At 64.2% G+C, this 25,714-nt stretch overlaps 1 protein-coding gene across 16 annotated transcripts in view; it reads left to right on the top strand.

Moving 5' to 3' along the window:
• Nucleotides 1–24,276, top strand: part of PACS2 (phosphofurin acidic cluster sorting protein 2) — a 55,054-nt gene extending 30,778 nt beyond the window's left edge. For 2 of the 16 annotated variants that reach the window (XM_081048852.1, XM_081048864.1), the window contains 23 exons: nt 1,233–1,322; nt 2,421–2,546; nt 3,293–3,455; nt 4,009–4,082; nt 4,333–4,413; nt 5,440–5,499; nt 7,644–7,801; nt 12,710–12,800; nt 13,080–13,154; nt 13,643–13,788; nt 14,278–14,410; nt 14,571–14,675; nt 14,749–14,855; nt 15,175–15,329; nt 15,665–15,775; nt 16,106–16,214; nt 16,972–17,004; nt 20,107–20,149; nt 21,364–21,406; nt 21,633–21,768; nt 22,463–22,689; nt 22,868–22,981; nt 23,634–24,276. In XM_081048852.1, the coding sequence (XP_080904978.1) occupies nt 1,233–1,322; nt 2,421–2,546; nt 3,293–3,455; nt 4,009–4,082; nt 4,333–4,413; nt 5,440–5,499; nt 7,644–7,801; nt 12,710–12,800; nt 13,080–13,154; nt 13,643–13,788; nt 14,278–14,410; nt 14,571–14,675; nt 14,749–14,855; nt 15,175–15,329; nt 15,665–15,775; nt 16,106–16,214; nt 16,972–17,004; nt 20,107–20,149; nt 21,364–21,406; nt 21,633–21,768; nt 22,463–22,689; nt 22,868–22,981; nt 23,634–23,752 (2,499 nt within the window). In that variant the 3' untranslated portion in view covers nt 23,753–24,276. The remainder of the gene's footprint in view (nt 1–1,232; nt 1,323–2,420; nt 2,547–3,292; nt 3,456–4,008; nt 4,083–4,332; nt 4,414–5,439; nt 5,500–7,643; nt 7,802–12,709; nt 12,801–13,079; nt 13,155–13,642; nt 13,789–14,277; nt 14,411–14,570; nt 14,676–14,748; nt 14,856–15,174; nt 15,330–15,664; nt 15,776–16,105; nt 16,215–16,971; nt 17,005–20,106; nt 20,150–21,363; nt 21,407–21,632; nt 21,769–22,462; nt 22,690–22,867; nt 22,982–23,633) is intronic. The other 14 variants (XM_081048857.1, XM_081048853.1, XM_081048859.1 and 11 more) reach the window with 10 other exon arrangements.
• Nucleotides 24,277–25,714: the final 1,438 nt, after the last annotated feature.

Consider the following 25,714-nt stretch of genomic DNA (forward strand, 5'->3'; position numbering starts at 1 on the left):
CCCCATGTGAGTGCTTGGGACTGACCCGTGGGTCACCAAGGCTTCCTGGCGGGACCTGCAGAAGCTGCTCAAAGACCTGGGGCCATGGAGCTTGGCTCGCCTCCGAACTGAAAGCTCGGGTCTGAGGAGGCAGAGGCCCGTCCCCTTTTGTAGGCAGTTGCTGACACCCGGAAACACTACTTTAAAATAAAGTTCTGAAGAAATTCTATCCTTGCTGGAGATGCTGGTGTGAGTCCTCAGTGTCCCAGCAGGCCATGCAGAGCTGTGTGCTAGGCCGCAGGAAGCTGCCCACTGCTGGGCTCTGGGCCTCACCCCCTTCCTCCAGCTGCCCATTTCCCAGACCCCTTGTGACCAAGCCTGAGCCTCCAGGATCAGGGTCCCAGGGCACTGGGAGCCACCCTGCCTCTCCCGCTTCCCCATTGACTGGCTGCTTGCCCACCCCCACGACGCTCAGCTCCTTCCGGCTTCTCTTTGGGTGTCCTCCTGTCTGGGTCACCTGCTGTCTGCCTGCTCTGCACCTGCGTCCGAGGGGCTGGGCCATGCCAACCACCCACCATGTCCCTCCGCCTGTCCTTGGCCTGCTCCTGTCACCTCAGTCCCCACCCAAGCTGAGGCCTTGTGTTTGAATTCCCAGAGGAAGCAATCTTGCTGGCCTTCCTCACTGACCCAAGCCTGCGCCATGCTGGGTGCCCGCCTGGCCTGGGCATGGCTTTGTACACATGGCTCACACCCCATGCACCACAGCCGCTTAGTGACGACTTCCTGCCAGCCTGCAGGCTCGTTGGCGTGCAGCGCATTTGTTCCCATGCGTCCATGTGTGTCTCAGGTCTGTTTGTAGGCCCACTGGTCCCCCATCCTGTGACACCGCCGCCATGTTTCCATTGGTGACTCTTGTAGGGTGGTCACCCCCCAACGTCCTGCCTTTTCAGAACTGCCTGGCGCCTCACACTGCTCTTCCCAGTGTCCAGTCACCCTGTACCCACGGCTGCGTTTCTTGGTGGCTGCAGTAAATTTGCAGTGACTGTTGTCGGTTGTCTTAGTCCTTCGGCAGACCCTAAAGGAGGATTCGGTGGTTCAAAGGCATGGAGTCTTTAGGGCTCTCAATCAGTCTGTCGAGCTGCCCTCGGGAGCATGTGCCCCCACGCTGTGGCTCCTCATGCTGAGAGTTTGAATACAACTGAGGGGATGTCTAGCTGGTGTCACTTGAATGACACGCTGTCTTACTCTCCCAGGGCTCCAAGCGCGTCCTAAGGTCCCATGAGATCGTCCTGCCCCCCAGTGGACAAGTGGAGACCGACCTGGCCCTGACCTTCTCACTGCAGGTGGGCTCTCCTCAATGTCACCGGCCCCACGGTTTACTCTGAAACATTAGACAGTGCGCTTGGCTTTATAACAGGTGGAGTTTTTTATCCCAGTTCCATGATAAAGAGAGAGTAGTGAGGCTGGCAACTCAAATTATCGAGTTTCAGTCTTTCCATTCTCATGTTGGGAAGAGATGGGGAAGGGACATGGAGACTTGTCCCCTTCAAAGTATTTCTCGGTGTGGGCAGTGGATGTGAGCTCAGTTTAAACCGGGACACACACCCCAGAATGAAGCAGACAACATCCCCTGGACTCTGTCCACCCAGATCAGCCCCAAACTGACCCAGAGGGCAGCTTGTCCTGCCTTCGTTTCTATTCTCATGGTCGTTTTAAGATCCATGTTATTTAGATTCAGCAGACATGCTTTCTTCTTACCTAGCATGTGCTATAAACGTTGGAACTGTATTTAGTGTCGGTCCATTTCAAACCCACAAAACCCCTTTCTCCTTGTAAGTGGGTAAGACAGGTGTGGTCTGGTGTATACAGGACAGCTCTGCGGGTCCTTCCTCCCGCCCTCCCCCAAAGCCACTTCAGCCGCCCCTCGCAGCCCCCTGCTGCCTGGCTGTGCCGGGGGCCCGTGGGTGGCACCCTGACCCCAGCTCTGACACCAACCACAGAGCATCTGGGGCTTGTGTGGATTTTTTTCTTTTTGTGGGGGTCAGGTTTATTGGAGTATAATTTACAAAATGTGTAATTCCTTCTTTTTGAATATATGGCTCTGTGAGTTTTAAGAAACGGGCACAAGTGTGTAACCACCATCGCAATCCAGCCTTCAGGTGGAAGTCCAGGGATACGACCATCCCATGGCCCCAACTCCAAAACTTGTTTTCACTTGTGAACTAGGGGGAGGACCTGTGAACACCTTCGTGCACACAGCTCTGCGGCCCTCGAAGCCCTGCCACACACCCCGGGTGCCCTGAGCAGCCCCGGGTGCACAGCTACCTGACACCCTGGGCAAACCGCATGTTGCCAGTCGGTGGCTTTTAGTGTTGCCTGGGGCCAATGAGCCGGTGAGGACCCAGTGGGCAGGCCTGTGTGACAGTGCCCCTCCCCCGCAGTACCCTCACTTCCTGAAGAGGGACGGTAACAGGCTGCAGGTCATGCTGCAGCGGAGGAAGCGGTACAAGAACCGGACCATCCTGGGCTACAAGACGCTGGCGGCGGGCGCCATCAACATGGCTGAGGTGAGGCCGCCGGGCGGCCCCGTGGCCCTAGCACCACCTCCTCAGCTGGGGTCTGAAGGGATGGCCGCCCTTCGACTGAGGGTGGCTTTTGGCGTGGACTGGGTGGCACGAGGGACGTCCTGGAGGGTGGTGCACGTGCTCAGGGTGGGTCCGAGTGACATGAAGTTGAAGTCCCCTGGTGAGGACACAATGGGAAGTGTGTGAGAACAGAACCACCCCCAACCACCTGTCCTGGAGGGCCTAGTGGCCCCCAGCTCCAGAGCTCTGCCTCTGCAGGACTTTGGAAGCAGCAGGCTGGGCCCAGGGGCGGGCAGCAAGGGCCCGTTGGGGCCCGTTGGGGCCCTTGTGCTTCGGGGCCCTCATGGTCGTGGGGCTGTGCTCAGGGCGTCAGGGACGTGGAGCTGTGGGTGACCAACTGGCGTGGGGCAGGGCAGGGCCACGGGCAGGTGGCCAGTCTCCTCCTCCGTGGTCCTCGCAAACATGTAGTCATATCCCGTGGATCATGGCTGGGAGCTGCCGTCTTTACATAGTTCGCTGCGGCTGTGGCCCCCGGGCAGGCGGGGAACCTCTAGTCCCCGGAGCTGAGCCGGCCGCTGCCCCCCCAAGCCCGGCCCGGTGTTCTCCCCCGAGCCCGTCCACCTGGCTCCCGTATCCTCTGGCCCTGTGTCCCTGTCTCCTGCCCGTGGCGTCCCCCACCCACACGTCCTGCCCTGGTCCATTCGGGAATGTGCCACCCCCTCCCCCAGGTGATGCAACGCCCCCCCGAGGGCGGCCAGGTCCTGAGCCTCTGCCGCAGCGTGAAGGACGCCTCTGCCAAGGTGGCTGAGATCTGCATCTTCTCCCTGTCCAGCCAGCCCATCGACCACGAGGACAGTGCCATGCAGGCTGGCCCCAAGGCCAAGTCCACTGGTGAGTGCAGCTGCGGGCAGTGCCCATTCCCCTGCCTCTGTGCCACCTGGCCACCATCCTGCAAGTTTGAGATGTCAGAGGTGATGGTTGTGTGGGGTTTAGGTTGCCCTGGTGGCCCCGAGGTCACAGCAGAGTTCCTCGTGCTGTTGTGGGGACTTGGCTGTGGGGCGTCCCAGTGCTGCTCTCGGCAGCCATGACATCAGGAATAAGTGGAGGTTGTGGGATGGATCGCGGTGCCTCCTGGGTCTGGGTACAGGTCCTGGCATGGGCTGTCACCGTCACAGGTGGGGTTACTGTCCCCTGTGAGATGAAGGGGGACCGGCAGGGTCCCAGTCGAACACAAGATCCAGGCTAAAATGCATGCTGTGCTGGGCGGGAAGGGCTGTGGGGCGACCACGGGGTGCGGTGGGGCCCGAGGTGGTACAGAGTGCGGCCCCCTCCACCACTGCTGCCTGCTCCCCGCACATCTCTGCCGTCCTTGGGTTGCTGCCTCGTTGCCAGGATGCCGGGGGGACTCTCAAGGCGCTGCCCCTTCCATGTGCTCACCCTGCAGATAACTATTCCGAGGAGGAGTACGAGAGCTTGTCCTCTGAGCAGGAGGCCAGTGATGATGCCACACCAGGGCAGGTACCTGGGCCACGCAGGCCAGGACCCCAGAGCCACCGGCTCCGTCAGGACCCTCCAGAACTGTCGCGGGAGTGGGGGCTAGGTTCCCAGCTCCAAGTGCTGTGCCAGTTTCGTCCCGGGGCTCGGACTGTGTCCCCAGGCAGGCGCTCAGGGACAGCCCGTGGGCCCCTGGCCTCCTGTGTGAGCCGCCCGGGGAGGCCGCCGTCCCTGTGGCGGGGTCCCTGGCCTCAGGTGCCGTGTGTGTTGGCAGGACCTGGACGAGGATGACTTCGATGAGGGGAAGCCCAAGAAGCAGCGGCGATCGATAGTAAGAACGACGTCCATGACCAGGGTCGGTGGAAACTGGTGTTCCTAACACTAGGGAAGGGCGGGGCGGGGGCCGGGCGGTGGGGCAGGGGGTCGCAGTGGGCATACGCTGAGGTGTGGCCTCTACGGAAGTGCTGTCTCTTCCCCTCAAGACCCCATGCCCTGGCCTGGGAGTGGGGGCTGCAAGGCACTCAGGCATTGCAGGGAGAGCTCCCCGGGTAGACGTGAGCCAGGTGGGGCGTCCCCATGCAGACCCCGGCTGCTGCCTCAGGCCCGTGGACCAGCTGGGGTGGTTGCCTTCTTGCCCAGGTCACTCCATGAGCATAGCTGGGGGATTTCCTGTCCCCACTTGTGCCCAGAGGTGCCCTGTGTGAGGCCAGTCCCATCTATGTTCAGCATGCAGCCCCCCTTGGCAGGGCTGGCAGGCTTCTCCAGGAGGAAAGCTCCTGGGACAGCTCACAGCTGCTCCCCGTGAGACCATGGCAATGGGTGCCCAGGGCCGCCCTGGTCCTGACGGCCCCAGCACTTCTGTCCGGTGGCGCAGTTGCCCCAACGGCTGCAGCAGTTTGAGCCTCAGTCCCTGAGGGCCTGAGTGTCCCCCCTCTGGAGGGGGAGCCTGGGCCTGCTTTGGCAGGGTCATCGCCCACACACACACTGGCTGAGAGTGGCCGCCTCGCCCCGAGGCCAGTGGCTGGAGCAGACCCTGTGTGGCCCAGGGTAGCACTGGGGCTTAGATGCAGCTGGGGCTCTGCACGGAGCTCTGCCGGGCTGTGTATGGTGCCTGGGGAGGGGCCGGGGACCTAGGCAGGGCGCAGCCGCACTGCCCGGAGGTTTCTGGGAGAACCTCGGAGTCAGCACACCCTCTCTCTCTGGCTCCTGTGATGGGTCTTCCCAGTCCGCTTCTGATGGGACTCCAGCCGTGGTGGAAAATGCTGTTGTTAAACTTCCCAGGGTGCCGTTCAGTGTGCGTCTCCCTCCCGCGGAGAACGCGCTGGGCGTGCCCTGAGGGAAGCATCCGGGCTGTGGCTGTGAGTGTCCTCTTGTCCCACAGCAGCAGAACTTCAAGCAGAAGGTCGTGGCGCTGCTCCGCAGGTTTAAAGTGTCGGAGGAGGTGAGCACTGCCACGGTCCCCGCGCCCCCTTCCCCGGCCCCCGCACCCCCTTCCCCCAACCCCGTCTCTGCCAGGTCCTGCCAGCCCTGTCTCTCCGCCCATCCCTGTCCCCCCCACGCCCGGTCTCTGCACCCCGGGGCTTCACCCACAGCGCAGGCGGTAGTGCCCACCCCCAGGGGCACCCCAGGGTCCAGCAGAGACCCCAGGAGACCACCATCTGCTGTGTTTCTTAAACTTCACCTGGATGAACAGACCAGGAGGAAGGCTGCACTTCTTCCTTGGGGGGTGTGATCACAGGTTTTTGTGTGTTTTTTATGAATCAACTTTTTATAGCAGGTTTAGGTTCACAGTGACGTCCAGCGGAAAGTGTAGCCATTCTGTGTGCCCCGCGCCTGCACACAGCCTCCCCCACCATCAACACACCCTGTGTTTTGACATTTCTTCTTTTAGCTTTTTTCTAGTCTTCAAATTTTCTGATGAGTGCGCATAAATAGCCCTTATAACCGGAAAGAAAACACCTTCTTTTTTTTAATGTGGTCAGAGGAAAATTAGTCCCCAGGTTCAGGACCCACCCGGGGGATGTGGAGCTTAAGTATCTGAGCCGAAGTGTGGTCATCACACATGGTCACAGCGGCAGGCCGTGATCTGAGCCACCCGGTCAGCTGCACACTCCCGTCCATGGCCATGCCCTGGGCAGGGGCGGCGACCGTCCTCGCATAGGGCTCCACAAACTGGTCTCTGGGTTCAAGGCCATTCCTCGCACATCCCCAGCTGACTTTCTGCCGAAATAGACCAGCAAGTCCTAAAACTTAGGTGGGAATAGTAGGGACCCAGCAGAAAGACAACAACCCTGAGAAACAGTGTTGGCCTCATGCTTTCTAATTTCACAACTTACCTCCAGCCCATGGTAATCGAGACCGTCTGGCAGTCAGTTAAGAGTCCAGAAATAAGTCCTATTTAAGGGAAATCGATTTCATCAAGGATGCTAAGACCATTCCATGGGGGAAAAAATCAGGTTTTCCAGCAAATAGTGATGGAACAACTGGATAAATGCATGCAAAAGAATGAAGTCGTCCCGTACCTCGCACCCTGCACAAAACCCAACTCAAAATGGATCAAAGGCCTAAATGTAAGAGCCAGAACTATAAACTCAGGAGAAAACACAGGAGTAAATCTCTGCGACCATGGGTCAAGCAGTGGTTTCTTACATGTGACACCGAAAGCACACACAGGACAAGGAAAACCCAATCAGTGGGATTAATGAAATGACAGCCCATACAATAGAACACTTTTGCAAATCGTGTATGTGATAACAGACTTGCATCCAGAATATGTTGAGAACATGTACAACTCAAAAAGACAACCCAGTTAAAAAATTAGCTACTCAGTTAACAATTGGGCACAGGACCAGACTAGACATTTCCTCCAAAGAAGGTGCACGAATAGCCAATAAGCCCAGAAAACACGCGTGGCATCACTGGTCACCAGGGAAATGCAAACTGGAACCTCAGCGAGGCGCCAGGTGGCTGTAGTGACAGGAACGTGGGAGGTGCCGCGCTTTGGAAAACAGTGTCGCGGTCCTGCAGCCCCTCAGGAAGTTAAATGAACAGCTGCTGACAGCCAGCAGTCCCATTGCCGGGTGTCTGCCTGTGAGAGGTAGAGGCACGTCCACATGAGGACTGGCAGTCACGGAGGCTTCACTGGCACGGGCCCTTTGTGTCGTGGCACCGGCGGGAAGACACAACAGGATGGTGCTCACGGCCATGGTGCTGAGGGGGAAGCCCGCACAGGCTGCGTGCGGTGTCACTCCAGTTGTGGGATGTTCTGGAAGACGCCAAGCACGGGACAGTCACTTCGCGGTGGCCTGGGAACAGGAAGGAACTGTAGGGCCAGGGGCCTCCGTCGGGGGAGGGGCGCACAGCAGCACACAGCTGTCCAGATGGGCGTCTCCGTGTTGAAGCACAGCTCCGTCGGTGGGATCGGGGGCCTGTGACGGTCCCCGGGGGATCGCCCCAGTGCCTGGGATAACGGCTGGGGGGGCTGCTGGGGGAGGGCGCTCGGTGGCTCCGCCCTCCTCCCGCCTGCCCTGCAGCTGTCCCTTCCCCAGCCCCGGGCCAGCCCTCACGCGTGTGGCCTCGTGGTAGGTCCTGGACTCGGAGCAGGACCCTGCAGAGCACGTGCCCGAGGTGGAGGAGGACCTGGACCTGCTGTACGACACGCTGGACATGGACAACCCCAGCGACAGCGGCCCCGACATGGAGGAGGACGACAGTGTCCTCAGCACCCCCAAGCCCAAGCTCAGGTGTGGGCGCGGGCGCGGGGCCGGTGTCGGAGCTGGAGGGGGCTCAGGTGTGGGCGCGGGCGCGGGCGCGGGGCCGGTGTCGGAGCAGGAGGGGGCTGAGGAGTGGGCGTGGGCGCGGGCGGTGTCGGAGCTGGAGGGGGCTCAGGTGTGGGCGTGGGCGCGGGCGCGGGGCCGGTGTCGGAGCAGGAGGGGGCTCAGGTGTGGGCGTGGGCGCGGGCGCGGGGCCGGTGTCGGAGCTGGAGGGAGCTCAGGTGTGGGCGTGGGCGCGGGCGCGGGGCGGTGTCGGAGCTGGAGGGAGCTCAGGTGTGGGCGTGGGCGCGGGCGCGGGGCCGGTGTCGGAGCAGGAGGGGGCTCAGGTGTGGGCGTGGGCGCGGGCGCGGGGCCGGTGTCGGAGCAGGAGGGGGCTCAGGTGTGGGCGTGGGCGCGGGCGGTGTCGGAGCTGGAGGGAGCTCAGGTGTGGGCGTGGGCGCGGGCGCGGGGCCGGTGTCGGAGCAGGAGGGGGCTCAGGTGTGGGCGTGGGCGCGGGCGGTGTCGGAGCTGGAGGGAGCTCAGGTGTGGGCGTGGGCGCGGGCGCGGGGCGGTGTCGGAGCTGGAGGGAGCTCAGGTGTGGGCGTGGGCGCGGGCGCGGGGCCGGTGTCGGAGCTGGAGGGGGCTCAGGTGTGGGCGTGGGCGCGGGCGCGGGGCCGGTGTCGGAGCAGGAGGGGGCTCAGGTGTGGGCGTGGGCGCGGGCGCGGGGCCGGTGTCGGAGCAGGAGGGGGCTCAGGTGTGGGCGTGGGCGCGGGCGCGGGGCCAGTGTCGGAGCAGGAGGGGGCTCAGGTGTGGGCGTGGGCGCGGGCTCCAGGCCGGAGTCGGAGCTGGAGGGGGCTCAGGTGTGGGCGTGGGCGTGGGCTCCAGGCCGGAGTCGGAGCTGGAGGGGGCTCAGGTGTGGGCGTGGGCGTGGGGCTGGTGTCGGAGCTGGAGGGGCTCAGGCGTGGGCGTGGGCTCGGAGCCGGTGTCGGAGCTGGAGGGGGCTCAGGTGTGGGCGTGGGCTCGGGGCCGGTGTCTGAGCTGGAGGGGGCTCAGGTGTGGGCGTGGGCGCGGGCGCGGGGCCGGTGTCGGAGCTGGAGGGGGCTCAGGTGTGGGCGTGGGCGCGGGCTCGGGGCCGGTGTCTGAGCTGGAGGGGCTCAGGTGTGGGCGTGGGCGCGGGCTCGGGGCCGGTGTCTGAGCTGGAGGGGGCTCAGGTGTGGGCGTGGGCGCGGGCTCGGGGCCGGTGTCGGAGCTGGAGGGGGCTCAGGTGTGGGCGTGGGCGCGGGCTCGGGGCCGGTGTCTGAGCTGGAGGGGCTCAGGTGTGGGCGTGGGCGCGGGCTCGGGGCCGGTGTCGGAGCTGGAGGGGGCTCAGGTGTGGGCGTGGGCGCGGGCTCGGGGCCGGTGTCTGAGCTGGAGGGGGCTCAGGTGTGGGCGTGGGCTCGGGCCGGTGTCTGTGCTGGAGGGGGCTCAGGTGTGGGCGTGGGCGCGGGCGCGGGGCCGGTGTCGGAGCAGGAGGGGGCTCAGGTGTGGGCGTGGGCGCGGGCTCGGGGCCGGTGTCGGAGCTGGAGGGGGCTCAGGTGTGGGCGTGGGCGTGGGCTCGGGGCCGGTGTCGGAGCAGGAGGGGGCTCAGGTGTGGGCGTGGGCGCGGGCTCGGGGCCGGTGTCGGAGCTGGAGGGGGCTCAGGTGTGGGCGTGGGCGTGGGCTCGGGGCCGGTGTCGGAGCAGGAGGGGGCTCAGGTGTGGGCGCGGGCGTGGGCTCGGGGCCGGTGTCGGAGCAGGAGGGGGCTCAGGTGTGGGCGCGGGCGTGGGCTCGGGGCCGGTGTCGGAGCTGGAGGGGGCTCAGGTGTGGGCGCGGGCTCGGGGCCGGTGTCGGAGCAGGAGGGGGCTCAGGTGTGGGCGCGGGCTCGGGGCCGGTGTCGGAGCAGGAGGGGGCTCAGGTGTGGGCGCGGGCGTGGGCTCGGGGCCGGTGTCGGAGCAGGAGGGGGCTCAGGTGTGGGCGCGGGCGTGGGCTCGGGGCCGGTGTCGGAGCTGGAGGGGGCTCAGGTGTGGGCGCGGGCTCGGGGCCGGTGTCGGAGCAGGAGGGGGCTCAGGTGTGGGCGCGGGCGTGGGCTCGGGGCCGGTGTCGGAGCAGGAGGGGGCTCAGGTGTGGGCGCGGGCGTGGGCTCGGGGCCGGTGTCGGAGCTGGAGGGGGCTCAGGTGTGGGCGCGGGCTCGGGGCCGGTGTCGGAGCAGGAGGGGGCTCAGGTGTGGGCGCGGGCGTGGGCTCGGGGCCGGTGTCGGAGCAGGAGGGGGCTCAGGTGTGGGCGCGGGCGTGGGCTCGGGGCCGGTGTCGGAGCAGGAGGGGGCTCAGGTGTGGGCGCGGGCGTGGGCTCGGGGCCGGTGTCGGAGCAGGAGGGGGCTCAGGTGTGGGCGCGGGCGTGGGCTCGGGGCCGGTGTCGGAGCTGGAGGGGGCTCAGGTGTGGGCGCGGGCTCGGGGCCGGTGTCGGAGCAGGAGGGGGCTCAGGTGTGGGCGCGGGCGTGGGCTCGGGGCCGGTGTCGGAGCAGGAGGGGGCTCAGGTGTGGGCGCGGGCGTGGGCTCGGGGCCGGTGTCGGAGCTGGAGGGGGCTCAGGTGTGGGCGCGGGCTCGGGGCCGGTGTCGGAGCAGGAGGGGGCTCAGGTGTGGGCGCGGGCGCGGGGCCGGTGTCGGAGCAGGAGGGGGCTCAGGTGTGGGCGCGGGCGCGGGGCCGGTGTCGGAGCTGGAGGGGGCTCAGGTGTGGGCGCGGGCGCGGGGCCGGTGTCGGAGCTGGAGGGGGCTCAGGTGTGGGCGCGGGCGCGGGGCCGGTGTCGGAGCAGGAGGGGGCTCAGGTGTGGGCGCGGGCGCGGGGCTGGTGTCGGAGCTGGAGGGGGCTCAGGTGTGGGCGTGGGCGCGGGCTCGGGGCCGGTGTCTGAGCTGGAGGGGGCTCAGGGGGGAACCAGTCTGGGGTGCTCTCTGGGATCCGTTGGGTGCATGAAGTCAGGGGGAACCAGGAGACAGGTAGATGGGGCCTTGCCTGCAAGTGGCTCTGGTGTGGGGGATGGGGAGGTGGGATGGAGGATGGAGGTCGGGGGTCCTCCCGGGGTGCTGGCTGGGTCAGGGGACAGGGGTCCTCCCAGGGTGCTGGCTGGGTCAGGGGTCAGGGGTCCTCCCAGGGTGCTGGCTGGGTCAGGGGCCAGGGGTCCTCCCAGGGTGCTGGCTGGGTCAGGGGTCAGGGGTCCTCCCAGGGTGCTGGCTGGGTCAGGGGCCAGGGGTCCTCCCAGGGTGCTGGCTGGGTCAGGGGCCTGGGGTCCTCCCAGGGTGCTGGCTGGCTATGCTGGGGGTCGGGGGTCCTCCCAGGGTGCTGGCTGGCTATGCTGGGGGTCGGGGGTCCTCCCAGGGTGCTGTCTGGCTAGGTCAGGGGCCTGGGGTCCTCCCGGGATGCTGGCTGGGTCAGGGGCCAGGGGTCTTCCCGGGGTGCTGGCTGGCTATGCTGGAGGTCGGGGGTCCTCCCAGGGTGCTGTCTGGCTGGGTCAGGGGTCCTCCCAGGGTGCTGGCTGGGTCAGGGGCCAGGGGTCCTCCCAGGGTGCTGGCTGGGTCAGGGGCCAGGGGTCCTCCCAGGGTGCTGGCTGGGTCAGGGGTCAGGGGTCCTCCCAGGGTGCTGGCTGGGTCAGGGGCCAGGGGTCCTCCCAGGGTGCTGGCTGGGTCAGGGGCCAGGGGTCCTCCCAGGGTGCTGGCTGGGTCAGGGGCCTGGGGTCCTCCCAGGGTGCTGGCTGGCTATGCTGGGGGTCGGGGGTCCTCCCAGGGTGCTGTCTGGCTAGGTCAGGGGCCTGGGGTCCTCCCGGGATGCTGGCTGGGTCAGGGGCCAGGGGTCTTCCCGGGGTGCTGGCTGGCTATGCTGGGGGTCGGGGGTCCTCCCAGGGTGCTGTCTGGCTGGGTCAGGGGTCCTCCCAGGGTGCTGGCTGGGTCAGGGGCCAGGGGTCCTCCCAGGGTGCTGGCTGGGTCAGGGGCCTGGGGTCCTCCCAGGGTGCTGGCTGGGTCAGGGGCCAGGGGTCTTCCCGGGGTGCTGGCTGGCTATGCTGGGGGTCGGGGGTCTTCCCAGGGTGCTGCCTGGCTGGGTGAGGCCCTGTCACGGGGACCAACAAGTATGAGGCCACAAGGCTTCTGTCCATCGGGGAGATGGGTACTGGCAACCGCAGCAGTGTCCCTGTCACAGACAGGAGGAGGGAGTTGTACTTTTGGTGCCTGTCCCCGAGATGGTTGGTATGGCTAGTGACAACAGAGAGATTCCCAGGGAGAGGACAGGAGCAAAAGAGGTGCACAGTTCTGGGGGTGAGGAGTGGCCAGCTCAGGGCTCCTGACCCTCCCCTCACGTTTCCATGTCCCCACATGGCTTTGTCACCAGACATTACATGAGTCCCAATCATCATTTCAGCTTGAGCTATCTTCTGAGTGCCTTTGAATCTTGAGTCTCTTCCACCCTCTCCATGTTCCTATGTCCTGGGACAGGATGTTTGGCTCCCTTGGCCAGGGTTGGCCCAGATCTTGCTGATGGTGCTTTGCTTGTGCTGTTCAGCGTGTCCCTGTGCCCCTACAAGCTGACTGGGGTCCCAAGGCCTCCACTTGGGTGGTCCTCCAGCAGGATTGTGGGGTGGAGCTGTCACCCTGTGCAGCTGACCGCTCTGCCCAGGGCTAAGGCCCTGAGCAGTGGGGTTTCAGGGACACAGGTCAGGCTGATCTCAGCAGGTGCTGACGAGAAGGCACCCGGCCTCTCGGGCTTATTGTCTCTCCCACGCCGTGGTTCTTGAGGGTGGGGGGCCTCCGACGCTCCTGCTGTGCCGTGGGGCAGTGGCTGCGCCTTTGGTGTGGAGAGGGTCCTGGACAGTGATCCCCACTGTCCCCGTGCCCCCAGGCCGTACTTCGAGGGCCTGTCACACTCCAGCTCGCAGACAGAGATTGGGAGCGTACACAGCGCCCGGAGCCAGAAGGGGCCTCCGAGTCCGGTGAGTCCAGGCGGCCCGGGACCCCCCACCTCCTGTCTCAGTCACCCGGGGGTCACTCACACATTGGTGCTGGACAAACCCAAAGGTCACGTGCTCCTGGTTTTGTGGTGTGGCCGGGGTCTCCCTGCCTGGTGCCAGGTGACTGGCGTGGGGCAACCCTGAGCCCACTGTCCAGGAAACCCCAGCCAGTGTCCCGGGCCCCCGCAGCCCAGAACACCCTGCCCACAGTTGGGTCAGCCTCGGCACGGTTGTTAAACACAGCCCGTCTCGTCCACACAGGCCGACGCACCCGAGAAGACACAGGCCCTGGGTGGCAAGCAGCCAAGTGACAGTGTCTCCGACTTGGTGACCCATGTAAGCAGGCAGAGGCCGCGGTCCCTTGTTGTTTAAGCACAGATCTACCCACACGCTGCCTTTAGGGCTGTGACCCGCAGGGGGTGGCGACACACAGGTGCTCCTGCCTGTACTGCCAGGGACCACCATGAGGGCCCCTGGCCACCCCACCCTGGGGATGCTCAGGGCCTCTGGGTCACCTGGTGGACAGCGTGTGCCCTGCTTTGCTGTCAGGCACAGGCCCCATGACACTGGTTCCTGCTGTCCATGTGGGTATCCCGGGCTGTGGGGCAGGTGTTAGGTTTGGGGAGGTTTGGTGGGTCTCCCGGTGGCGCCAGGGCCAGGAGCCCTGTGGTGGGAGTCAGGTCAGCTCAGCAGCTCCCCAGGGCCGCGTGAGGGTGTGTCCACAGGTGGGGACCACCAGCCCCCAGGAGGCCTGAACAATCCCACACAAACTGGGAGGAGGCCCAGGCAGGGTGTGCGTCCCGGCAGTGTCCTTCCCCTCCCAGCAGGGCACACCCACCCCGGGGGAGCCGCTGGCACAGCCTGAGGACAGCCCGGAGGCGGAGACCTCTGCCCTGGGTGTGTTCAGTGAGAAGCTGCCGCCCAGCGGGCGCATCACCAAGACCGAGTCTCTCGTCATCCCATCCAGCAGGTGACAGGCCACCCCGGGTGGAGTGTGGGCCGAGCAGTGCCTGTGGGAGGGAGGCCGATCTGGGAGGGACGCCCATCAGCAGGTGTGGGCGCCTGTCCTCGCCAGGCCTGTCTGATGGTGAGGAGCACTCTGATTTTGGCGCCCGCCCTGAGGTCCACATTGGTCCCCACACCTCCACTTGTCACTAACTGCCGGCAAATCTTCCAGGCCAAAGTGTGGCTGCCATCGAAGGCGGGGAAGGTCATCGTTGGCCCGATCTCACATTTCCTGACCTGGTCCCGTCAGCGGGCACCCCCACGGCCAGTGCCTGTGTGAGGGCCGTCTGCTCCCATAGGACGTGTCGCCTGCTGAGCCCAGGGGCCAGACCCTGGGAGAGCTGGACTGCAGGCCCTTCAGGGCACAGGCTCGGGCTCTGCGTAGCCACCCTGGGCACCCCTCCTCTGGGGCAGTGAGCACGTGGGCCTGCCCCAGCCTGGCCTGTCCCCACAGGACTGAGGGCAAGCTGGCCGGCCGCCGGGGCCGGAGCACATCCCTGAAGGAGCGGCAGGCAGTCCGGCCGCAGAATGAGCGGGCCAACAGCCTGGACAGTGAGCGCTGCCCGGACACGCGGAGCCAGCTGCAGGTAGGCAGGGTTGCGTCCTCGCAGCTGTGACGGCCCCACGGGGCCTTTAGCCTGTGGCCTCTGCCCAGAGCTGAGTTCTGCCCACTCTGGGCAGCTGCTGCGGGCCTGGGGGTGCGGCACCCCTGCCTTCCGTGTGGATGGACCTGTGTCGTGTCTGCAGATCCCCAGGAAGACCGTGTACGACCAGCTGAACCACATCCTCATCTCAGACGACCAGCTGCCGGAGAATATAATCCTGGTCAACACGGCCGACTGGCAGGGGCAGGTGGGGCTGGCATCCCCCAGCGGGGCCGGGGAGGGGGTGAGACTGCAGCCCACCGTGCGCCCTTGCTCCCCAGTTCCTCTCCGACATCCTGCAGCGGCACACGCTGCCCGTGGTGTGCACGTGCTCCGCGGCGGACGTGCAGGCGGCCTTCAGCACCATCGTCTCGCGGATACAGAGATAGTGAGTCCCACGCACATAGCCTGGCCACGGGGTGTCTGTTGGGGTTCCCACTCCCAGCCTTGCCTGTGGCTCTATCGTGGGGGCTGCCAGTGTATTCCAGATGTGCCGGCCTGCAGGCTCCCCACAGTCCCGAATTCTCCTGGATCTGGGGGGGGGCGGTGGGCGTTCCCACTGTTGGGGGGCCATGAGGGTCGAGAGAGGCTGCAGCTGCCCCTCCAAGTGGGACAGGCCCCGGTTCAGGGGAGCAGCGACCACCGTCCTGCCCGGGAGGACAGCGCCCTGAGACGCCCGCGTCCTCTGTCCTGCCCGCCCACCACAGCTGCAACTGCAACTCGCAGCCCCCAACGCCCGTGAAGATCGCGGTGGCGGGGGCACAGCACTACCTCAGCGCCGTGCTGCGGCTATTCGTGGAGCAGCTGTCCCACAAGACCCCCGATTGGCTGGGCTACATGCGCTTCCTCGTCATCCCGCTGGGTGAGGCCTCGGAGCTTGCCTGCACGGAGGCGTTGGCGTGCAGTGGGAGGGGCGGGCTGAGGCCCTTGTCCCCTCTCCATAAGTCGGTGCTACATTTGCTTTCTGTTGTCAGAAATGCACCGCGGCTTACTTATAAATCCTTTAAATGACCAAAACCCTGTGTCCTTGAGCTCTGCTCGTTTTGCTTTACACAATTCACTCTATTACAAACATCTATCCCTGTCAATCTGCTGGGTAGTGACTAGTCTGCAGCAGCAAAGAGCGTCTGGTCTCCCTGCTCCCGCGGGCGCAGGCTGTGGGCCAGGCCTCCTGCCTTGACGCTATCCTACCTGTAGGCTCCCACCCTGTGGCCAGGTACCTGGGCTCCGTGGATTACCGCTACAACAACTTCTTCCAGGACCTGGCCTGGAGAGACCTGTTCAACAAGCTGGAGGCCCAGAGCGCTGGTGAGGCCCACACCACCAAGATGAGACCCCCCGTGTGCCCACCTCTTTCCCAGGCTGCAGATGTGCATGAGCACCTGGAGTGTCCCCACAAGCCACACAACTTGCTGGGGGGCTGAGCTGGGAGACACCGGGCGGGGCTCTGAGGGAGGGATCTTCAGGATCTGGGGATGCCTTGTGGCCCTTGCCTGGGACCCCGTGAGGGTGGAGGTCAGGGGGCCCCTCAGCCTCCCCAGGGTGGCCACCACTGCTGGACTCTGCTGGGTAGCCTCAGGGTAGTAGGTGTGGACTGGGGCCCAGCTCGGACCTCACGCCGCCGGGCTTCTCGTGCAGTGCAGGACACGCCAGACATCGTGTCCAGAGTCACGCAGTACATCGCCGGGGCTAACTGCGCCCACCAGCTGCCCATCGCAGAGGCCATGCTGACCTACAAGCAGAAGAGGTACCTGGCTGGGCCCTGGCCAGGGCTAGGTGCAGGGGCTGCAAGAGAGCACCCAGGCCCGGGCTGCAGACGCAGGCCGCCTATGGCCACCGTCCCTCTGCGCGCCTCCCTCCCACTGCTGATCTCAGCCCAGCCGGCCTGCGTCTCAGCTCCTTGGGTGGCACATTAGGGGCTCCGAGAATGGCCATCAGGGACAAACCCGGTGGGCCAGGGGGTGGGACCAGAGTTGGGCTTGGAGCTAAGGCTGTGTCCTGGTCCTTGACCACAGGACCCCTCACTGGTCCCGAATGGGAGTTAAAGTAAGCTGGTCATGTTATCGCTCTATTTCTGTATGTGATGCAGTTCCCCATAGTGAAAGTTAAAAGAGCAGCTGTCATGTGCCCAGCCCCTAGCAGTGACCTGCTCACTTGAATCCAGGCACACACCCCAACAGCCAGGGCCTCGGACAGGCCAGGTCCTCTGGGGGCCCTGGGCGGGCCAAGGGCCCATCCCTGGGCGGTGAGCTAGACGGGCAGGCTCTGCAGCCAATCACACGAGGTAAAGCATCTCTGCGCCTAGGGTTACATCTTCCCTACAGCGGAAGACAAATTAATTCAAGTGTCGTGCGTGGAGAGGCGTGGCCTGTGCAGCCCCCAGCTGCCACTCTTCCTGGCCAGAGGGGCACACCATCTCTGCGTGGGGACCTCTGCCGGCTGTGCCTGGGCTTCCGCGCGTACAATAACATGTCTGTTTTCTCTCTCGGTGGCTTTCTGAAAAGGAAAAAGAACTTTCATTTTGACTTTACCCTCAGGTACCACTGTTTCTGGGTCCGTGCCCTCCCTCTGTCCCCAGGCTGGTCTTTAGGGCTGTTTAGCAGTGTCAGCAGGTGGGGGTGTGTCCCGAAGGGCCACTGCCCCAGATTCACGCCCCCACTGCCCACTTCCTCCTGGGACTGCACCAGCCAGGGCCTGTGCCTCCTCAGCACCCCAGCGAGTTTATGAATCAGAAAACCCTGCAGCTGACGGTCGGCCTGTGGGCTGTCCTGTCTGTTTCAGTCCCGAGATTTGGTTTAAGAAGTGGCTGAGTTCAGCCCTGCAGTGAGTAAATGTGTTTCATTTCTGACGTCATGTGAGGCACTGCCTCTTAAGTTAGAAGCAGGTGCCTTGGATGAAGTTTGAGCCTCTGGCCGCTGACACCACACTGCTCCCAGCACATGGTCACGAGCCCGACTCCGTGCTCGTGGCCTTAGGAGGACAGCATTAATGCTGATGGCAAACGTGGGGACCGAGGCAAGCGAGGACGGGGACTCGCCCCGGGTAACAGCAGTCAGTGCCCTGCACAGAGGGTTTTCTCAGAGAAGTTGTGTGGCTTACCGCGAGAGGTGGCCGGACCACTGAGACCCCCACATGCGGGTCAAGGGCTTTTCACCCCAAGCAGGCTGCACCCTTTGAAAACTGAAAGCATGTCTGTTGAGAGCTGAACCCCGGGCCTCCACAGAGCCGCCTCTCACGCGGCCCCTCTCGTCCCTCCCTAGAACACCCTCCCCTCTGGGTCTTGGGTTATTTGCTCTCCTGGGAACGCCCCCCCCCCAGCACAGGGTCATTGGTCCCAGGTGGCCTCCCTGCTGGGCCCTGGGACAGACTAGAGGGAGGGTCTGAGCTCCTGGGACCACCCTGCTAAACAGGCCTTCACGGGCTCGAGAAAGACCAGCCGCCATGTGCCCTATTGCCCCTCACTCGAGCCGCCCGGGCCTGTGGCACGAGGAGCCTCCAGCATGCCTCGTGACCTGGGCCCAGCTTCTCGTCTCCCCCGGTTGGCTCATCTGAGCAACAAGCCCAGGTTTTGCGAGACCCTAACCCTCCTCCCGTGCCCCACCCCACCTTTGCGTTACAGTGGTGACACCGGCACTGGGGGTGGGAGTGGGTTGCGAATGCCTTGGGTGGAGCCTCATGAAGGCCCCGTGTGTCGGCCACCCTTAGAGTTCAGGGCCAGGAAGTCAGCAGGTCAGCCTTAGGACCCTTCTGTCCACCCAGGAGACCCAGCAGAGGGTATGGGCAGCCCTCCTGGCCGCTCTCCAGCCTGAGCCCACTGAGAGCGTCTGCAGGGAGAGTCCTGTCTCACAGCACCGAGTTCCCCGCTGAGGTCACCCACCTGCCATGTGCAGCCCAGTGGCCCTGGGGGCAGTGGGGACACTCGGTGACCCGGTCCAGCTCCCACACCCTGAGCCCTGAGGTGAAGGTGACGCTCATGTGATGTGTCTCATGAGCGAGACCCAGAGCTGGGGGTGTGGCCCCCCCGCCACGGACGCCGGTGTCCCCCTCTGTAAGCAGGGTGCAGGCTGAGGGGTCTCTGTAAGCCGGTGTCACCCCTGTCACGCCCGGCACGTGTCCAGTGCTGGCTGTTATGTGCATGGCCCAGAGGCACAGCTTGGCTTGGAGCCTTCCAGCAGCATCCCTGGGCCACGTGCTTCTCTGAGTCCAGGCCCTTCAAGGCCATTGCCTGACTTCCTGCGTGCCGCTCGTGGGGAGGGTCATGGGGACAGTGGCTTGCGAGTGGCCTGTGGGCTAGAGCCTCCTGGGCACTGGGCCCAGGAGCCCACGGGACCGCCTGCCTCCTGCTGCCTTGCATGTAGAAGCCAGCCTGGGCACTGCATTTGATGGCTTTAGTGTTTGAAACAGGAAACGGGGGGACATTTTCTCCTTCGCTTGCATTCCCCTTAGAGAGGACAGAAAGGCTGGGAGTTTGGTCATTTTCAGTGAGACACACTGAATCTGTAGGTTCTTCCATCCAGACACATTTTCTGGGTGTTGTATGGAGGTGGCGTGGGCTGTGTTGGGCCGAGATTGTGGACCCCATGTCTAGGTGGCACCTGGGGAAGGGCGGGTGCTGTGACTGTCCCTTCATGCAGGTGACAGGGCTCAGGGCAGCACTCCTGCCAGGACCAGCCTTGAACAGCCACACGTGTCTGTACCAGTCCCTAGGCACGCTTTGTAGGGAGCACCAGCCCGGCTCCAGGGAGCTGGTTCTCAGGGGGCACCGTCCCCAGGCCTGCTCGCTGCAGAAGTCTTTCCCGACGGACCCTGTACCTGGTGACACCCCTCAGGCCAGCACGGGCAGAGGCATCTGCAGAGGAGTCCCGCAGGCTCTGCAGTGTGGGGACAACACAGAGGTGGCTCTGAGAGAGTGGCCCAGAGCGCTGGACCTCGGCAGCAGACACCACCAGCCAAGGAGGCGGCCGAAGAGGCACAGCCCTTCTCGAAGGCCACAGGAGAGACAGAGGTCCCAGACTGGCCCTGCCCTGTGGACCGTCCCAAAGGCCAGGAAGGACACGATTGTCCAGCCTGAGTCCTATGGGATGGCCCCTCGGGCCACAGCCCAGGCCAGGGTGGAGCCTGGCCAGCAGGCAGCCTGCTGCAGAGACCGGCCATGGGGACTTCCCCAAGTCTCTGTGCTGACCGCGGTTCCAGGGAAGCCACCCTTGTGCCGGCCACTGTCCAGATCCAGCTGCAGACAGCTGCCCCATCAGGACGGCAGCACGGCAAGAGTGGGGGCCTCACCCGCGAGCTGCCCTTGGGCGTCATTGTGTTACAGCGTGGTGTGTGCACCCCGCGAGTGAGGCCCAGGGCCTGGGCACAGTCTCCCACCCAGCCTCGTCTCTAGTCGGAATCACCTTTGCCCAGACTGTCTGGGTGAAACCTCTGCGCCCTGGCTTTGGGGCAGTCACCCCCATCATGGAGGAGGCCCAGACTGTCGCTGGGGGTCCTGGGGGTTCCCCCTCCAGTGCAGACAGCTGTGCCCCTCTCCTGGCATGTGGGAAGGGGCCTGGGGCCCGAAGGTCCAGGCCAGGCACTGCGCCCACGTGGGTGGGCGGGTGGGCGTGTCCCGAGAGCGCTAACCCTGTGTTTGCTCACAGCCCTGACGAGGAGTCCTCGCAGAAGTTCATTCCCTTCGTGGGGGTGAGTAGCCTTGCTCTGCCTGCCTGGGGAGACTGTTGAACCAAAATGTCAAGTTTTATCAGCCTGTTGTTGCATTAAGTTGATATATTCCAGAACCTTCTTCACCAGTTTGAGCTGAGGACTTACTTTAAACCCCCTCCCCCCTATCTTAAAGCCCATCGTCTTTCTCCTGTGTTGAGTGGGGGTAGGACCCAGGGACATAGGGCTTCAGGACAGGTCCCACCTGCGTGGGGGCAGAGGCATGCCTCCGTCCTGTATGAGCCAAAGCACAGGGAGGGGTGGCCCTCTGCCACTTGCTCACGTGGGGTGTGGCCTACAAACCAGGAGGCTCAGTGCCAGCCAGCTGCTGTCCCTCTCCTATCCCTAGTTTTTGCAGCCTTGTACCCACTGGTGGCCTCCAGCGAGGTGTCTGCTGTGACAGCCGTAGGCAGCCTGGCCCGTGGGCCACAGGGCAGAGCAGGGCATCTGCTCACCCTGGTCAGGCATCCTGGGAGGAAATTAGTCTAGAGCAGCCTGTCCTATGGAACCCTCTGGAGTGACAGCACGGCCCTGCACTATTGGATACAGCAACCAAGTCTTCTCTGGACACTTGAAATGCCACCATGTGACCAAAACATGACGTCATTGTAATTCACTCTATCTTGCGTGGCTCCCTCAGTCGCCCACACAGGTCTTGGAGTCCCAGCAGGGGGTCCACACGGGGGTTTGGAGCAGCACCTGCCTGAGGCAGGGCCTGGTGCAGGCCGCAGGGCCTCCATGTCCAAGCTGGGAAGGGTTCCCTCAGTGCCCTCACTTCACCCACATCTGGGCCTGGGCACTCACACAGGCTCCCAGTTTGCTGAGGGTTAGCCATTCGGGAGGATACCTCTCCTGCCAAAGGTCATGTGCGTCCTGAGCACTGGCCACAGCTCAGGGACAGCCCGAGGGCCACTGGCTGTTGTGGACCCTCCCAGAGTGCAGGATGGCCAGGCGCATGCTGCAAGGCAGGAGTCTCCCACATGGCCCGTGAGGGAGGGTCCCTCCCCCTGGGGGTGGGGCCCTGAGCGTGGCTTTGCCCATGCACAGGAGGGGCTGGGACCTGGCTCTGCCCCAGGAGCCTGACTGGCGGGGCGGCAGCTAGTCGGCCCAGGAAGCCAGGGCCCTGCCTGGGTCTGAGTGGTGGTGGGGCTGGCCGCCACCCCACGCTGCTGCCAGCCAGGCCTATTCCTTTCTAGGTGGTGAAAGTTGGAATCGTGGAACCATCCTCGGCCACGTCAGGTAACCTCACCCTCCCTACCCTCAGGGCCGGGATGCAGGGCGGGCAGGGAGCCTTGTCCGTGCCCACTGGGCATTTCTGCTCACTGAGGGGACTGGTCCCTGACAGCCCAGGAGGCCTGGCAGCTCCTCTGAGTGAGCAATCCCCATGTCCCACATGCCCTCCCCAGCCCGGGGTTCTGCTGGGGCAGAGCAATGGGGCAACTCAGCGTCCCCCAACTCCCCAAAGGTGACTCAGACGACGCAGCACCCTCGGGCTCTAGTGTGCTCTCGTCCACCCCGCCGTCCACGTCTCCCGCCGCCAAGGAGGCCTCGCCCACCCCGCCCTCCTCCCCATCAGTGAGCGGGGGCCTGTCTTCCCCCAGGTAACGCAGCTGTGTGGGGGCTCCTCTGCTCATGTGGTGCCCACCCGCTCCCTACACGTGCTGTCCTGATTCCTGTCCCCCACCCATAGTGGGCTTGGGTCAGAGAATGCTGCCAGATGCTCCTGGTCACTGGCCACCCCCTGAGGTGCCAGGAAGCTGAGGGTCTGGCAGGAGGGTGGGCTCAGAGCAGTCTTGGGGAGGCGACGTGTTGACGACTGCTGAGAGGACACGGGCTCTCTCAGACAAGGATGCCCCATCATGACGGGGCAGGGCACAGGGCCTGGGGGCAGCATTGCTAGGGACAGAAGGGTAAGTAAATGGGGTGCTCTGTACACAGGTGGGGGTTCTGGGAACCACGTTAGGGGCAGAAGGTGTTGGAGACGGTAGGCTGGTGGTCAGCAGCCCCTCTCGGCACCCTGGTGTCTCGTGTCTCATGAGCAGAAGTCACCCAGACTGAACTGTGGGATCTGGGGGAGTCTTCGCACTTGTGGGGGCCGTGGGGTTGTGGGGCAGCAGGCCCAGACTGCCCAGCATGGCGACAACGCAAAAAGGCCATAGGCACAGACTGGGCTGTCCCAGGAGGCCAGGAACGGCCCTCCAGTGAGCTGCAGGTCAGCCAGGCAGCACAGGCAGCAGCTGGCACCGTCCTACCTGCATCTGAGGGTGGATGGTGAGCCTCCCTCTGCTTCCCCAGCCAGGGTGTCGGCGCTGAGCTGATGGGGCTGCAGGTGGATTACTGGACGGCAGCCCAGCCCGCAGACAGGAAGAGAGACGCAGAGAAGAAGGACCTGCCCACCGCCAAAAACACGCTCAAGTGCACCTTCCGGTCTCTCCAGGTCAGCAGGCTGCCCAGCAGTGGCGAGGCCTCGGCCACGCCCACCATGTCCATGACCGTTGTCACCAAGGAGAAGAACAAGAAGGGTGAGGTGGGGGTGGGTCTGGGCCCCTCTGACCAGAGCCCCAGGCAGAGGCCACCTGGGCGGGAGGCCGGGCAGGCGCCACGGGCATGGCGAGAAGTGGGCATGTGGTGGGCAAGGGTCGGAGGGCCAGCGCAGGCGCCGGAGGAGCAACAGGCCCAGCATGGCCCCTTCCCTCCTAGTGATGTTCCTGCCCAAGAAAAGCAAGGACAAGGACGCGGAGTCCAAGAGCCAGCGCATCCAGGGCATCACTCGTCTCATCTGCACGGCCAAGCACCAGCAGAACATGCTGCGCGGTGAGTGGCCGCAGGGCCCCGACCAGGCTCCCCGGTCCTGTCGAGAGTAGGGAGCACAGCAGCCCCTGGGCACCTTCCTGAGTGAGCACAGGGGGTGCCCGTTTGCTGTGGAGTGGGCATCCAAGCCCCGCTCGGGACACGTGTCTTTAAGGCACTGGTGTGCATGTGACAGCTTTTCAAGTTCCGAGCAATCATTTTTCGATCCGGTCTGCTCTTCTCGAAGCCTGACTGTGTCTCAGGAGTTTTCTGGAAGACACTGCACCCTGACTGAAATGGGGCTCCAGGGGGCTCACGGTTTTCTCTTTCATGAGCTAGAGTCTGAGGGCCTCAGGGTTCGAGAACCGCCAGCCTCCCTGCCTTGACTTTTCTGGTTTAAATGGAGGGTGTCTGCCACCTGGTTTGCATACGGGCTGGGCAGAGGATTGTGGACCAGCAGCTCCCCCCCTGGTCGGTCGGGGAGAGGTGGCCTCAGCGGGTGGCTCAGAGTGGGGGGAGGGTGGGTGGCAGGCCTGGCCAGCAGGTCCGCCTCCCTCCGGGCTGTGGGAGCAGGCGTGTGTCACCCAGGAGCCTGGGAGCCCTGGGCTGTTGCCCCGCAGCCTGTGCTGTGTCCGGGCCCACTGGGCAGGCGGGTCAGGCGGTCCTGTCTCCACAGTCCTCATCGACGGCGTGGAGTGGAACGACGTCAAGTTCTTCCAGTTGGCGGCCCAGTGGTCTTCCCACGTCAAGCACTTCCCCATCTGCACCTTTGGACACCCCAAGTCCACCTTCTAGCCCGCCCGCCGCCCTGCAGCCCTGCGACGGCCGAGCGCTGGGAGGGCCCCGCTGCTTTCCTGTTAACATTTCAGTTTACTACAGAGACAGATCCTTAAAACACAAACAAAAACCGTCTTAAAGTCCGAATGTGCTCACAACCTGGAAACTAACGCACGGTCCCCGCTGGGAGCCCCTAACTGGTCTGCTCATTAACCAGGACATTCTGGGAGGCAGGGCGGGGATAGGCAGGCAGTGCCGAGTGTGAGAATCCCCAAAAGCGTTTGACCTCAGAACCTGCCCCCCAGACCCCTAGCAAGAAAGGTTCTCGTCTTTGTGTCCTTCCTCCCTGAAAGCCAGGACTCTGTTCCTCAGGGAGCCGGGCCCCGGCAGGTGGCCTGCATGGCCAGGCACAGAGCCAGGCTGCCAGAGGCCATGTCCCGAGCAGAACATGGAGGCTGGTCAGCCCAGCCCGGGGCTCCAGCACCATCCACTCCTGGTTCCCAATAAACTCCAGCCTCACAGGCAGCGGAGGTCTTACAGTAGCAGATATTTTTAATGCTTCTAAATACATGTTACAATGTAGCTGCCAAACAGACGTTGCTCTTCGGATGTCCTAGCGCCTGGGGCTGGACAGAGCCAGCCAGCACTTCCCCCTGCCCAGCCCACACCCGCCTCCCATAACGCACTCCCTGAGGCTATTCTTGAGACACCCCTGTGCCCCAAACTTAGCAAGCACAGTGGCCTCCTACCCCAGCCCTAGCCCCACCTGCTGCCTGGCAGGTGTCTGTGTCACCTGCGGCACTAATGTGGCCAGTGAAAGCTCAGGCAGGGCCGCCCGGCACTGTTGGAGTGTGGATAGGTACAGGGGCTGGCTGGCCTCGCTAGGCCAAGCTCCTCAGAGAGGACTGGGTCCCACCCGCTGCCTTCCCGTGCAGCAGGAGGGACATCCTGACCTCCCAGCAGCCAGGGTCCTCCCCAGTCCTGCTGCCTCCCCAAAACCCTGCACTCCAGGTCTCCACAAGGAGAGCCTTTAGCCCCTGTCCTGTGTGGCCCTGGGACCCCTGCAGCCCTCCACAGGGCTGTGGGCCTGGTTTCCCAAGGCTGAGAGCCATGCAGGCTGTGCTCAGAAAACAGTGCCAAATGCAGGATGGGCTGCAAGCCGCCCTGTGCTTCAGAGAACAGGCATCACCAGCAGGCTGCAGCACAGAGGGGTCCCATCCTTGGGGAGTGGGGGAGGGCCCACCTTTCTCACCTGTGACCTATCTGCTTACCTCCTCCCCCAGGTGGCTATTCAGGGTCAGTGTCCGTGGCCAAGGGCCTTGGGTCTAGCTGGTGGACGGGACTTGGGCATGACCTTGGGCGCATCCCACACCTTGGGTGCCTGTGCACAGAATGCTTGACAGAGGGCCCTTCCCCAGAGAGCCCCTCGCTGAAATATACCACCTCCAACAATGCCTGGCCCAGATACCTGAAACTGAACTCTGGCTTGGGGCCCTGCCCCTCCATGGGAAAACCTGGGCTAAGGGTGTAGGCCCCTTGGGCAGCCTGTCAGGCATCCACCTGCAGGTACACGGAGAAGCGAGTGAGCCATGAGGCCTTAAGCCTCCCGCCCTCGTTCCTACCACTGGCCTTGGGGCCTTGGTCATGGCTCAAGTTAACTTGCCGAAGGTCACTCAACAGGACAGAGGTGCAGGTGAAATGGCCTTGACTTAGGTTTCTAGCTTCAGAGCTGGTTTTGGAGGAAGGGGCAAAGGGGGCTGTCTTGTCCATCCTGGCTGTGGGTGGCCCCTTTCCTGGAGCCATCCTCCCCCATGCGCTTTCCTGTCCACTTCCATGGCTGTGTCCTTATACACTTAAGGGGAGGACACCCTGTGCCTCAGTGCCCCGGAGGTCGTGCACACCCTGGGCACCGTGACCCACTGAGACCTGGGCTTCATTCACCTGTGCCTCAGTTTCCCCATTGGCTCAACGGAGATAGTC

This window comes from Rhinolophus hipposideros (genome assembly GCF_964194185.1).
Source record: "Rhinolophus hipposideros genome assembly, chromosome: 5".
Classification (NCBI taxonomy): Eukaryota; Metazoa; Chordata; class Mammalia; order Chiroptera; family Rhinolophidae; genus Rhinolophus; species Rhinolophus hipposideros.